Source organism: Polyodon spathula, chromosome 5 (genome assembly GCF_017654505.1).
Source record: "Polyodon spathula isolate WHYD16114869_AA chromosome 5, ASM1765450v1, whole genome shotgun sequence".
In the NCBI taxonomy this organism is placed as follows: Eukaryota; Metazoa; Chordata; class Actinopteri; order Acipenseriformes; family Polyodontidae; genus Polyodon; species Polyodon spathula.
In genome coordinates, this window is record NC_054538.1 from 51,860,710 (window position 1) to 51,875,248 (window position 14,539).

At 39.3% G+C, this 14,539-nt stretch overlaps 2 protein-coding genes across 4 annotated transcripts in view; one reads left to right on the top strand and one right to left on the bottom strand.

Annotated features, from left to right (window-relative positions):
* urb2 (URB2 ribosome biogenesis homolog) overlaps positions 1 to 4,530 on the bottom strand; it is a 39,899-nt gene extending 35,369 nt beyond the window's left edge. For both annotated transcript variants that reach the window (XM_041250746.1, XM_041250747.1), the window contains exon 1: positions 4,490 to 4,530. The gene's annotated coding sequence lies outside the window, so the exon portion shown is untranslated. The remainder of the gene's footprint in view (positions 1 to 4,489) is intronic.
* Positions 4,531 to 4,604: 74 nt separating this feature from the next.
* LOC121316045 (TAF5-like RNA polymerase II p300/CBP-associated factor-associated factor 65 kDa subunit 5L) overlaps positions 4,605 to 14,539 on the top strand; it is a 28,694-nt gene continuing 18,759 nt past the window's right edge. For both annotated transcript variants that reach the window (XM_041250749.1, XM_041250748.1), the window contains exons 1-4: positions 4,605 to 4,727; positions 5,843 to 5,984; positions 6,961 to 7,065; positions 8,174 to 8,916. In XM_041250749.1, the coding sequence (XP_041106683.1) occupies positions 5,846 to 5,984; positions 6,961 to 7,065; positions 8,174 to 8,916 (987 nt within the window). In that variant the 5' untranslated portion in view covers positions 4,605 to 4,727; positions 5,843 to 5,845. The remainder of the gene's footprint in view (positions 4,728 to 5,842; positions 5,985 to 6,960; positions 7,066 to 8,173; positions 8,917 to 14,539) is intronic.

The following is a 14,539-nucleotide window of genomic DNA, read 5'->3' on the forward strand; positions in this document are numbered from 1 at the left end:
GGAAAATAGAGAGAATTCCAGATCATTTAAAGAAATGTTTAATATATATATATATATATATATATATATATATATATATATATATATATATATATATATTATATATATATTTTCATGTTTATCTATGCTTTTAACTGCATACACTTGTCTATAAACATTTAATATTTAATTATATGATACATGTACTTATATAAGCTGGTAATCATAAGTGAATTGCATTCAAAAATTTAATTTTTAAATGAAAATGTAAGTCAGTTGAAAGTCTGAAATGTGTATAACACAGTGTTAGAACACTGGCCTAAGTATAAAAGTGTCGTTGTTAGATGTTCTCTGAGTTAACTAGCATGTTACCCAATTAACCTTTTGTCACCAATTATTGTTAACAGGTGAGTGTCCATGATTACTATAAATGTAGGTAATATAGGCACAAGTTTGTCATTCCTGAATGTAATGGAGCAGAAAATGGCAAAATACGCTCAGTTAAGCAAAGAAAAAAGACAGAATGTAATTATTTAAGAAATGAAGGTCAATCTGTAAGACAAATCGCAAGAACTTTGCAAGTGTCTGTAACTGCTGTGGCCAAGACCATCAAACGATTTGAAGAAACTGGCACTCATGAGGACCGAACAAGGTCAGGCAGGCCAAGGGTGACCTCAGAATCAGAGAACAAGTTCATTCGAGTCACAAGTCTGCAAAACTGGCGATTAACTGCCCCTGAAATACAAGCTGAGCTAAATGCTACTAGAAGTACAGACGTTTCAACATCAACTGCTCAGAGGAGATTGCGTGAAGCTGGCTGAACTGGAAAAATTGCTACAAAGAAACCACTGTTAAGAGTGCAGAATAAGAGAAAGAGACTTGCCTGGGCCAAAAAACACAGAAACTGGATGTTTGAGGAGTGGAAGTCGGTCTTATGGACCGATGAGTCAAAATTTGAAATATTTGGGTCCAACCACCGAGTATTTGTAAGACGCAGAGGGTGAGCGCAGGAGTTCTGCATGTGTGGTTCCCACTGTCAAGCATGGAGGAGGCAGTCATGGTCTGGGGTTGCTTTACTGGTGACAGAGTTGGTGATCTTTACCAAGTCCATGGCAAGCTCAGCATGGCTATCATAGCATACCTCAGAGCCATGCCATTCCATCAGGATTACGGCTAGTTGGGCAGTCCTTCATTCTTCAGCAAGATAATGACCTGAAACACACCTCAAAGTTGTGCAAGAACTATACGGCGAAGAAGTGAAGGACAACTCAATCTAATGACCTGGCCTGCCCAGTCTCCAGACCTCAATCCCACAGAACTTGTATGGGACGAACTGGACACAAGAGTCAAAGCAAAGCTACCCACAAGTGCCCTACATATCTGGGAATGTCCAAGTCGGGTGATTTCCTGCTGAAACCTGTTAACCGAATGCCTCCTGTTTGTGAGGCTGTTATTAAGGCAAATGGTGGCTATTCTGAGGAATCCAAGATTTGGAGACAATTTTCTATATTCTTGAACATTGCTTTGATACTCCTTATGTTTTGTTTTGTATATCGTAACATGTTTTTATTTTCAAGTATTTACAGAAACGTATGTGACATAAAACATTATGAAATTATGAAAAAAACCTAGTTCCCAGCAAGTGTACTCAAACTTTTGCCTGGTACTGTACGTGTGTGTGTGTGTGTGTGTGTGTATATCTATATATATATCTCAATCACATTCTTTGGATTAGTGCTCTGTAAATATGCTGATTTGTAGATGCACAGCCATGGTATACCCAGAGATTTTCTAACTTTTGTGTTCATGCGTTACAAAGGCTAATAAACTCCAGGGATGTGCATTTTGGTAATTTTTTTTTATTTTTATGAACGTTTAAACTCTAAGCCATATAGTAATTTAAACAATATCTGTCTGGTATAGCTATACATATGAACATAGACACACTTTTTTCTTTGTTATATACTAACAGTAGACTGTTCGCATGACAACGAGACAGGAATCTAAACACTTTGTTGCCTTCATCTATGTGTGTTTTCATATTTTTCTGCTTTCCAATAACAGCAACATCATCGCTGTGTCTGTGTTCTGTGTCTGTGTGGGGAAAATAACAAAAGCACAGTGTTAAATTGGGAGACTGCAAAAATGAAATGCAAGTTAAAAGTAGGATCGGGGATGAACAATTCATGTCAATTTATCAGCTCTGTTGAAATAAAATTAAAGGGACCAGAATTAGGCTCAGGCAAGATATGAAGGTAAAAGCAAAGATTGTTTTGTAATTAACAGCTTTTTCTGAGCTAAATTATGAAACGGAAATCAGCTGATTAAAAGTAAAACCTGAACTAGGCCCTGTAACAGAACTATTGTAATAGCAATAGTGTGTGTACGAATTACGCCCGACTAAACATGAAATGGTACTTTAAGCACTGTCCACACTAAATAACCGATCTTGAGAACCATACTCGAGACCGTTCTAATTAATCCAGCTTAATGCGTCCACACTAGGGTTGCCACCTGTCCGGGTTTGACCAGGACAGTCCAGGAATTGGCATCTGTGTCTGGGTGGCAGGAATTAAACCTGGACGCCCTCATGTCTGGTTTTAAATTAAACACATAAGAAACACCAATATTCCTTTGATATTTTCTTTGACATCTCTTTAACGGGACATATTGGAGTGGAATTTATTTTGGCTTCATTTGCGGTTTAGATTGGATCGCCAATAATACGTCCACCAATCACTGTGGCATACAGTGTGCGATCCCGCCCTCAGACTGGCTGGTATGCATCACAGGTCAAAGAAGTGTATACTGGACCAGGGGAAGAATGTGTCAGATGCCAAACTGAAAGGCAGTGAGTGATGAAGTCAATTTGCTTAAGAAAATGAGGCCGGACATTTCCATAAATGGAGTCAGTAAACCTGGAATTTATGATGCGCTCAAAAATTCTGAGGCGGTGTAAACTGCGGCTGCTACTGTTGGACCTATAGGGCTGTTCTTTTTTAGGTTAAGCAGTTTAGGGTTTTCTGTTTTTACAAGAGGTTAATTGAGTAGCAGCCAAAATTGTTTATGCCAGACTTGTTAGAAAATCTATAACAATGGCGCAAATTTGCTTTGGATTGTTATTGTCGATATGTGTAGATACCACTATCTACCGTCCCTAAACAATATGTTAAAATAAATTAGTTCTGCACCGTATACAGAAAGCTGATTTTGGGGCTCCCGAGTGGCGCATTCGGTAAAGGCACTCAGTGTGGAGTGCAGGATCCACCCTATAGCCTGGACGTCACCGGTTCGAGTCCAGGCTATTTCACTGCCTGCCATGGACAGGAGCGGCAAACAATTGCCGAGCGCCACCCAGGGGAGGGCTTAGATCGGCCAGGGTGTCCTTGGCTCACTGCGCTCCAGCGACCCTTGTAGTCTAGCCGGGAACCTACGGAATTGCCTGCAAGATGCCCAGAGCTGCGTTGTCCTCCGACTGCACCTCTGAGGTGGCTACATGGTGGGTCTGCAGTGTGAAAAGAGGCAGTCGGCTGACGGTACACGCTTTGGAGGACAGCGTGTGTTCGTCTTCGCCCTTCCCGAGTCAGAGCGGGGGTGGTAGCAGTGAGCTGAGTCTCAAAAAAAATACAATTGGGCAGTTCAAATTGGGAGAAAAACAGGATAAAACCAATTGGCGATTACAACATTAAAAAAAAAATGTGGAGGGGCAAAATATATAGTTTGACCCCCCCAGTCAAAGTGAGGTGGCACATGGCCCTTCTGCCCCGTGGTTAGGCGCCTATGCGAGCCACCCTGTCTCCCTAAGCCTAGTTAAAACGTTAAACTAAGGCTATGATAAATACACATGGAGGTCGTAGAGGGGTTCCCCCTCTGTGAGAATCAACTTTGCAATCAGTGGTCAAGAGCAATTTAACCGCTGAAAGTTATTCCATTTGTGTTACATATGCTGAATGCGAATAAGAAGCTGGAATGCGCAACCTGTGCCATGTTTGCCCGCTGTTAAATCGGTTTTGGGCCGGAAAAAAATACACACGGGGGGACATAGATGGTTTACCCCTCTCAGAATCAACTTTGAAATAACTGGACCAAAACAGTTTAACCCCCGAAATACCCCAGTTACTTATTCAATTTGTGTTACACGTGCGGGATGCGAATAAGAAGCTGGAGAACAAGAAGCTAACTTCAGCATCGTTCATTTATTAGTATTGCAATAAATTATCATATCAACATGTGTAACTCTCAACGCTAAAATAACTTTTGAACCAATTATATACGTATACAACTACAGCATATACCTAGCTAAAAAAAGGCAATAATGAAACAATCTTTTTGGTATTATAAGCACATTATAATATTACTGTAGGTTGGATACTTTGCAATGAACAATGCTACAAACCAACAGATCTAAAGTAACGCGCAAACCGTATATAATTTAATAAAAGACCAAATCAGAACTAAACTCGGGGTAAATCGTATTTTCCACGTCTTTATTACTACAATCTGTACTCACCCCGCTTCCACGTGTGATTTTACACAGCTCTGTTCCTTGTCTTGAACAGTGACCTTTCCCCTCAGACAGAACTAATAGATACGAGTCTCTGATTGGCTAATCGCGGCTCCGAGCCTCCAGGATGGAGAAGGAATGATGGAGCTGAAGAAGGACATGAAAAGCGAATTTCAACATTTTCTTTAGAAACTACATTATTTTGAACAGCTTGTGAAAGTGGGAGCTGACAATACGACATGCAGTAAGTGAGACCATTATTGCAAATATGTGGACACGTTTGTGAGCAGTGAGAACTTAGTAGTTGAGCTAGCGGCAATCTTGTTTTAGGCCTAACACAAGGAATAAAATAAAAGCGGTGTGGTGATATTCAAAGTGAACATTACTTTGCAGCATATTCTCTTCCGTTACTCTATATAAATGTGACAATTTCTGAAAAAGCGAACCACACATTATAATATAATTTACTAATACACTATTTATTTTGCGTATATTGTAATTTGCAGTCGAGTAGGGTAGAGACAGATGGCAGATCATTGCAGTCTAGCATGACTAGGAATCAAATCATATAAAACATATATCTGTGGAATGATTTATTTGTATTATAATACTGAAAAGCATAGTACCTGTAGAGAAAAGTGGTTATGTATTGCTGTAAGGTGAAACACAAATACAGACTAATTTGTACACATTAAAAAATAACTAACGAAAAGTACTATTCTGCCTGCTTTATGTGTGGTTTGGTTGGGCGATTCAGATTTCTTCATAAACTATTCTATCTAATTTTTTTACTGTAACATTTAAGGTCCATGCACATGCCAAGGTCCCACTGCTTAATAACAGTCTACTAACCCCAAAGAAGTATCTTTTAAAGTGTGTTATAATGCAAGCCCCCCCCCCCCCCCCCCCCCCCCCCCCCCCCCTGGATTTTTATTAATAAATAAATAAAAAGTAACATTTTTAAACCTGGGAAAGCTGATAGGGTTTTTCTGTTAATACATGTACTAGTCAAACATCTGCCTGACTTTTAGTAGTTTGTAAGAAGCTATGTTGAGCAATTCAATGTTTCTTTAGTTTTAGATCTATTGATTAAGTTGACACTGAGATTAGCTCAAGCCCATGTACTTTTGCCATACTTGTTATCCACCTGGCCCCTGCGTACCCATTAATAACCTACTACACTTCACATATACTGGAAGGAAACCTGATAACTTTTGATCCCTTTAACAATAGTAAAAGTGGCCATTGTTTTGGGTTGTTGCCGTCTACACTTTGTAAAACTGGTAAAAAGAGAGAATATCATTCAACACTGCTGTGCAGTCCACAGTGTTTATTGGGTTGTTTATTTTTTGAGTGCAGGTCATGAAGCGAGTACGTACAGAGCAGTTCCAGTACACGGTTGCTCAGTACCTCAAGCGTCGGCAGTATGTAGACTCAGAAGGTCCTCTGAAGGGGCCGAAATTGTCTCAGACTGTAGAGGAGATGGCAGCTAACCTCACAGGTAAGATTCAGAAACTTATGCTGGACCCCCCCAAGAGATCTGACCATGCATGTTTGTTTCTGGTCCAGTTTACTGTCTACTAGTAGCTACAGTAAACATACATATTACCTTAATAACTAGTTTCAAATGTATTGTATTGAAGTGAAAAATGTTATAGATTGTTTATAGGCTGTACATTATACTCTGCTGTTTTCTTAAAGGCCTGGTCACACGGGCAACTTTTCTCGACAGCAACAAGAGGAACACGTTTGTTGTCTGCGCGTTGCTTTGCAGTTTGAGGTGGTCACACGGGAGACAAGCCTGCGGTCGACAAGCTGGCAACACAATGCAAACCAATCATAATGCAAGTTTTTGTCACGAGACATAAACCTGCTGTGAAAGAGGACTACGATATAAAAATGTACTAATTGCATTATAACAAACTAAACAAATAAATACATAAATACCAAAATAAATAACAATTGAAATGAATTGCATCAATTTATGTATTTCTTTTTTTTAAAGAAACTGCAAAATGGCACACATTTGGCAAATTAATTCTAAAATGAAACATTTTAACAAATACGCTACATGTGTATTTTATTATTGTAGAATCGTATTCATAGCTTAAATATGTTGTTGAAATCGTCGACATTAACATTTGTTTATCCACATACACACTGTATTGCATATGTATAGACTACAATTAATTGAATGAAATGCAGGAATCAGAATGCATCCTATACACTGTCTGTCTGACTATCAAATTTGATTGGCTGGTACTGAAAATGTTGCCCTCGTGTTGCCTGAAAAATAGAACATAGTCCTAAGTGGGAGACATGTTGCTGGGGTGTTGCCCAGGGTGGTCACATGAGGCGATAAGCTGACATCCTCTGTCTCCCCTTGTTGCCATTGTGACCAGACCTCAAAAGGTCGCTGATATGTCTGTGACGAGCATGGTTTATGATCCAACTCAATTGATTCCTTTTGCTTGCAGTTCAAACAGAGTCAGGTTGTACCAATTTTGTGTCTGCTGCCCCTTGTCAGGCAGACTCACAGCAGTATGAAATACAGTTTGGACAACTGCGAACTTTTCTGACTGGTGAGTAAAGCACAATATTTGTATTTTATATCAAACATCAGCTTGGGAACTAGGTTATGTCATTATGATGTCAAGGGTTCATGGATGTATTTAGCATTTTTCAAGCTTTCAATTCTAAAGTACTGGATGTGCACCTCAAAGTCTTAGACTGAAGGAAGTAATATGTAGTTTAAATTGATTATTATAATACATAGTTTACATTGATAGCTTGTTTTGAATAAATTAATACAACTGACACATTTTAATTTTTTATACAATAGATGTATTAGTATCTTATTAAAATTGTCAGATCTCTTGTCACAAGTTTTACTCCAGTCTCTGGATTGTCATTATTTATGTATAATACTAGTGTAACTGGTATTTCCCTATAAAACCCTATTCTTAATTCTATGATTACAGGCTACTGCTGATGACAGTACTATACTGTAATCCCTATTATGATGACCGATCACGCTGATATTTCTGATTACAGGTGCAATCTGATGTATAAGGAATGAAGATCTTTTAAAAACTTTTTAAAAATTATCTGACAGTTTCAAAGTGCTTTGAAAGTTCACATTTTCAAACAGAAAGCTTATTTGTTAAAATTTTTTTAAAAAAAAGTCCCCACGATTTACTGTTGTGCCAGAGTTTAAACGGCAGAACTTTGTAGCACCGCAGCAAAATCCTAACACTAAGGAAACTCATCTCCGATCTCGCCACCCTCAGATCATGCTTGGCAGAGATCAGTGAACTGCAACCGGTAGTCTCTGTTGCAGCACCGCCCAAAGGCCATTCACATGAAACTGTACGTTACATCCTCTAGAGCATTTAAGGTTTTATGAACGTGATGTTAGCCAAAATACTAATCGACAGCACCTAATTTTTATTATTATTATTTTTTTTAAAAGTGATTTTTAGTAAAGAAAAGATTTGTTTAACTATATCTGTGTGTTTCTTTTTTCTTTTGTGCTGGTATTATACAGAATAAAGTACAAGCTACTGTACATAAATTAGATGGTCCGTGACATCTCTTTGTGATGCCACGGAACTCCTTGGTGGCTTTTTACTGTCTCATTATATACAGTAGCTTGTACTTTATTCTCTGTTATGCTTTTTTAACTTGCAGATACAGATGTGCAGTGGAGCTGGGAAGTGACCTCGGTGCTGTACCCCCTATTCGTCTACCTCCACCTTGACATGGTCCACTGTGGTCTAAAAAGCTCGGTGGACAGCTTTTATAGCCGCTTCCATAACATGTTCCTGCAGGACACTGACCAGAAGGACATTATAGAACAGTTACGAACTACCCTGACAGTCCAGGATATCTCATCTAATCCAAAACTTAGAGCCTTCCTTGACAATAAGTATGTTGTCCACCTCACTGATGAGGCCTACAACTACCTCCTCCGCTACCTCCAGAGTGAGAACAACACCGCTCTCTGTAGGGTGCTAGCCTCCCACATCCAAGTGGAGGTTACTTCTGCCCAGCAGACTGTCTATCAGTTGTATGGTAGCGGCCCCAGCGGTGTGGGGGTTTTTTCACGAGGAGAAGCCAGCAATAATATGGAGCCTGGGGATGTGCCTGCTAGCATCCTGCAGAACGAAGCCGCCCGCAACTCGTTACAAGAGTGTATCAAACGTGTGAAGGACGGGCCGCCGTCACTCAGCACGGTCTGCTTCTATGCATTTCACAACACCGACCAACTGCTCAATTCCGCTGAGATCTCCGCCAACAGCAAGCTGTTAGCTGCCGGCTTCGACAACTCCTGCGTCAAGTTGTGGAGCCTGCGTGCCCGGAAGCTCAAGGCAGAGCCCCACCAGGTGGACGTCTCAAGAATCAATTTGGCGTGTGACGTCATTGAGGATGAGGTATTTGAAGGATAGGGCTGTGCATAGGCAGTGTCTTAACAATAAGATACTTATCACTATACTTCAGGATATGATACATATGACAATACAGTAAATTAAGTGTGCAACATAGAAATGACAATTATTGTCCCTTTTGATTGTGCTGGTGTAATATAATAGGTTTTGGTCAAATAAGATTCACATCCAGTTAATAATTATTGGCCAGAGAAAGAAAAAATACATTTAACTTCATTTATTCAGAAAATGCAGTTTTTATTTGTCAACCAGCAGCCTCGATTCCAGCCTGTGCTGAAGCCAGGCATTGGCTTTATTGCTAATTCATGGGACAGTTTTTATTAAATTAATAGCATATATTCTACTCTGTTTAACTAAACTCAGACATCTTGTTCCCGCATGTAATGCAGAGTCACTGCATTGTATTTATGGATGAACTAAAACATATCTATAAGATGGACAGTAATGATAATAAGCACTGTAATTCAATGTAGAATAATGAAAAGGTATTTGCCCCCTGTCTGATTTTCTGCATTTGTGCATATTTCTGACACTGAATGTTATCAGATTTTCAACCAAAATCTAATATTAGATAAAAGGGACCCTGAGTGAACACATAACACAAAATTTTGATACTTATTCCATTTATTTATGGAATAAGTTATGCAACATCCAATGCCCCGTGTGAAAAAGTAATCGCCTCCTTAGACTGGTTACGCCACCTTTAGCAGCAATAACTGCAACCAAATGCTTCCTGTAGTTATTGATCAGTCTTTTACAGCACCGTGGAGGAATTTTGGCCCACTCTTTCATGCACAACCGCTTCAGCTCAGTGACGTTTGTGGGTTTTCGAGCATAAACTGCTCATTTCAGGTACTGCCTCTCGATGGGGTTTAGGTCTGGACTTTGACTAGGCCACTCCAAAACTGTAAATTTCTTGTTCTTCAACCATTCTGATGTAGACTTGCTTGTGTGTTTCGGATCATTTTCTTGCTGCAGGACCCAGCTGCGCTTCAGCTTCAGCTTGTGGACGGATGGCCTGACATTCTCCTGTCAAATTCTCTGATAGAGCAGAATTCGTGGTTCCTTCAATGATGGCAAGTCGTCCAGGTCCTGATGCAGCAAAGCATCACCAAATCATGACACTACCACCACCTCGCTTGACCGTTGGTATGAGGTTCTTACTGTGGAATGCAGTGTTTGGTTTTTGCCAGACATAACAGGGCCCATGTTGTCCAAAAAGTTCCACTTTTGACTCATTTATCCATAGAACATTGTTCCAGAACTCTTGACGGTCATCCAGGTGCTTTTTGGCAAACTTGATGAGCATTCATGTTCTTAGTGGGCAGTGGTTTCCGCCTTGCTACACTGCCATGAATCTAATTTTTGCCCAGTGTCTTTCTGATGGTGGAGTCATGAGCACTGACCTTAGCTGAGGCAAGAGAGGCCTGCAGATCCGTGGATGTTGTTCTAGTGTTCTTTGTGACTTCCTGGACAATTTTACACCTTGCTCTTGGAGAAATTTTGGCAGGACGGCCACTCCTGGGAAGATTCACTACTGTCCCAAACTTGCTCCATTTGGACAATATGCGACTGTGGGTTGGTGGAGCCCCTGAGCCTTACAAATGGCTTTGTAACCCTTTCCAGACTGATAGGCATCAACAACTTTTTTTTCCTGAGGTTCAGGAATTTCTTTTGATCGTGGCATGATGTGCCTCTAGAACAGGGATTCTCAAACTCGGTCCTGGGGACCCCCTGTGGCTGCTGGTTTTCATTTCAACCGAACTCTTAATTATTTAACTAGACCCTTAATTGAACTGATAATTTGCTTAATTAGACTTTTTTGCTTGTTTTCAACTCTTGAACAGTTGCTTATTTCACATTAGCTGTAACATTTGATAAGTAAATAACTGCAACTGTTTAAGAGCTGAAAACAAGTAAAAATGTCAAATTAAGCAAATTATCAGTTCAATTAAGGTTCTGGTTAAGCAATTAAGAGCTCAGTTGGAATAAAAATGAGCAGCCACAGGGGGTCCCCAGGTCCGAGTTTGAGAAGCCCTGCTCTAGAATCTGTGTGCTGACAACTTCACTCTGATGGTGAGGGCCAAAGTTAGTCAGATCTATATTGGGCAGGGCTAGCCCAAATCAGGCCTGATTGTTAACCAAAGTATTCAACAGCTGACCCTAATTATCCCTTTAATTGAGTTAAGTTAAGGGGGGGGGGGGGGTGCAATAACCTTTTCACACCTGAAGATTGCACGTTTGATTACCTTGCACACCAAACAAATGAAAGAAGCACCAAACTTTGTCTTTTTTTTTTTTCTCTCAGACTCCCTGTATATACTACTACAACCCACAAAAAGATCTCACCAAATCGTCACAGGGGGCAAATACTTTTTCACGGCACTGTAATTCAGTGTAGAATAATGATAATAAGCACTAATTCAGTGTAAAATGACGATAATAAGCACTAATTCAGTGTAGAATATTGATCATAAGCACCGTAAGTCAGTGTAGAATAGTATTTCCTACCGTTTTGGTTTCATTGTGGTAAAGTGAGGGCATTAAATTAAGGGGATAATGGCAGTTGAAACCTATTCAACTGAGTGTTTTTTTGTTATAGTTTAGGACCAATAAATTCAGGACCAGTAATATTTAAAAGATAGGTTAACATTTATAGTTACATAATTAGTGTAGCTTACTTAAAATTAATAAAACATCAGTATTGCAATTAATAAAATAATACATGAAATGCATGTTAAAAGGCTAATAAGTTAATTGGTTAAACACTTGCTTTGCAGTAATGTGTGTTTGTATTTGCCTGCAAATTATTTGTATAAAGTTACTGAAGGGTCTTGTATTCAATAAGCCTTATTGAAAATCCAGGAAGTTAATTGGGTTGAAGTTGGAAACAATGTGAACATATGAGCTGCAGTAATACAACTGTAACATTAGGCCAGTTTACATGTTGGTTTGTTTCATGTGCATGGACAATGCGCGTGAAACTTGGCAGGGGAAGCTTGTGAAAATGTCCCAAAAAACGGTCTCAGTATTTTGCTGTGAAACAATTTCTTGTGAGATTCTAGGAAATGTCGTGAAAGGAACGGTCACTTACACATGTAAACACAAGTTTCTCGTGAAAATGTTTTAATTAGCTCGTTCAAGTCCTTTCCTAAAGCTGCTATAGTCACATGGAAATACGTAAGTTCCCGTGGTCCAAAGATGGCAGCAGGGAAGTTCATGTTTTGTTTACAGTATTTCCCTTATCAGATTGATGTTGCAGATAACCTCACTTTTCTCTGTCTTCCCTAAAACTTATCATAATGCTACTCGCACAGAGATCTAAATGTGTTTGTAGAGTATCATACAGATTGCATTTACCAAGTTTCTGTTTAAAACTATTACAAAAAATGTGGGCTTGTGAATTCAGGGGGTTCCAGCTACTGTACATTACTTAAGAATACACTTGCAAATAGCTTTCCAAACAACTGTCAAAATGACTATTGTAAAGTACTAATAAGTACTGTGTTTAAATGTGTATAGCTATACTCCAAGTGCAATTTCTCCTGGTTAAGTCTGAGTAAAACCTGTGTCCATCCTCCACTTTCGTCCGTTGGAGTGACTTGGGTGTTAATATCCATAAGGGAAGAGGATATGATGAGGCAGCTTCATACAATGCACAACCCGAACATTGTTTAACCCACTCTCAAAATAAAATTTGGTGTGGAATTTTTGTGACTTATTTCTCAGGAATTAACAATACTACTCAATATTCCAATTCTTTATTTAGCAGAAGCAGTCATACAAGTACAGGGCAAATGAGGATGCTGTATTTGGTATAACAAGATAAAAAATAAGCTAATGAAACAAAAATGTGATACAAAATAAAAATACACTGTCGGGTTACAAAAATAAAGACAGCAGTGCATCTCTAATAGCAGTACGTTTCAGTAGTATCCACCACCACCCTTTCAATAGCCTAGACTGTTCAACCACCACTGGGATTTGGCCCAGTTTATTAATAAAGTAACCCCCCCCCCCCCACCCCCCACACACACAGATGAGGTGTGAAAAGCAGTGTAGGTGACAACACTAAACAAAGTATTTAAAAAAAGCCTCTGTCCATCACTAAATCAGATCTTTAATATCCATTTACATCAAGCACATGACATGTGGATTATTTCTCGTTAAACTGTTCTCTGCTCATGTAAACAGTATTTTTGGTACTTTCACGGTTAACGGCACGAGAATCTAAGTGGGCCATCAGCATGACTAATTTAAATCTGCCTCCCCTCCCCCTCTTCATTTGCATAGAATTCGGGGAAAAGTAGGTGTTCTAAAGGGAAATGAGGGGCTATACATATAAACACAAAAAGGCACCATGTCCATGTTTATTTCACGAGAAACAGATGGCTCAAGAAAAATCAAACACTCATGTAACGTGACTTATTAGAATCTGTCTGCATCCAGCTGAATTATTTCTTCATCATATCCAAACCACAACATTACATTAGTTACAGTAAATTTTTAAACCTGAAAGAAAACTATTTGAAGTATCGTAAACATTTCTAAACAACTGACCTAAAAAAATGATCAAGTCTTGCAGATTGGCAAGACCACCTACAATTTTTTTCTGGACTCTTTTTTTCCGCGATGGCATTTTTCGCATAGTACAGATCTGTGTGTTTGAAGGGTACTATTCGCTGTTGGTTTCTTGTGTTTTTTATTTCCTGCTAATGCTACTCAACCACGCAAATCATGTTATAGTTTGAATCCAAAAACTTCCTAATACAGACGTCTCAGTTGCTGTAGCTGAAGGGCACTGCAGCCATAATGGCTGTGAATAGACACTGTATATAGGCCTTAAATCCAGTAGCTGTTTCAGTAATGTAAGGACTGGTGGATGGGATGTATAAATTCGTTTTCAACAATGCTGTACGACTGGTAATGATTTTTAGCACTCTGTTTTAAGATAATTTTGAACAATTTAATGTTTCCAATGAAGGTTATACATAGTGAATGTTATCACACCTGCACTGGCTAATATGATCCTAAGCTAATGTACCATCAGTCTGATGGTGTCCTTTAAAATTAGATTTGTTGTATTCCCTGAGTACCTGATTGTTGCCTCGTAGTTCAGAAACAGAGTGACCCTTCGTAAGAACTCGGGGGGACAGCAAAGGCAAGAAAAGCTGGCTGAACTAAAAAGAACCCTTGATTTACAGCAGAACATGTATAAAAAGGCAAAAAGTGAAAGTGATGCAGCAGAAAAGGCAAGTTACCTTGTGTCAGAGCTAATCACAAAGTTGTCAAAGACCTTTTCTGAGGGTGCTTTTGTAAAAGACTACATGCTTAAAGTCACTGGAATAGTCTGTCCTGAGAAAAAGCATGTGTTTTCCATTGTCAGTCTTTCAAGAAATACCATGGCTGAAAGAGTGGATGACCTGGCTACCAATCTTCAAGAGAGCTCACTGAAAAAGCAAGCGATTTCGCAGCCTTTTCTCTTGCTGTTGAGGAGAGCACAGATATTACTGATAACCCTGTGTTATCAATTTTTATCTGGGCGCTTTTGGATGTTGCAGCTATGCACCTCACAACCACAGCAAACGATATATTTAAACAGCTTGAG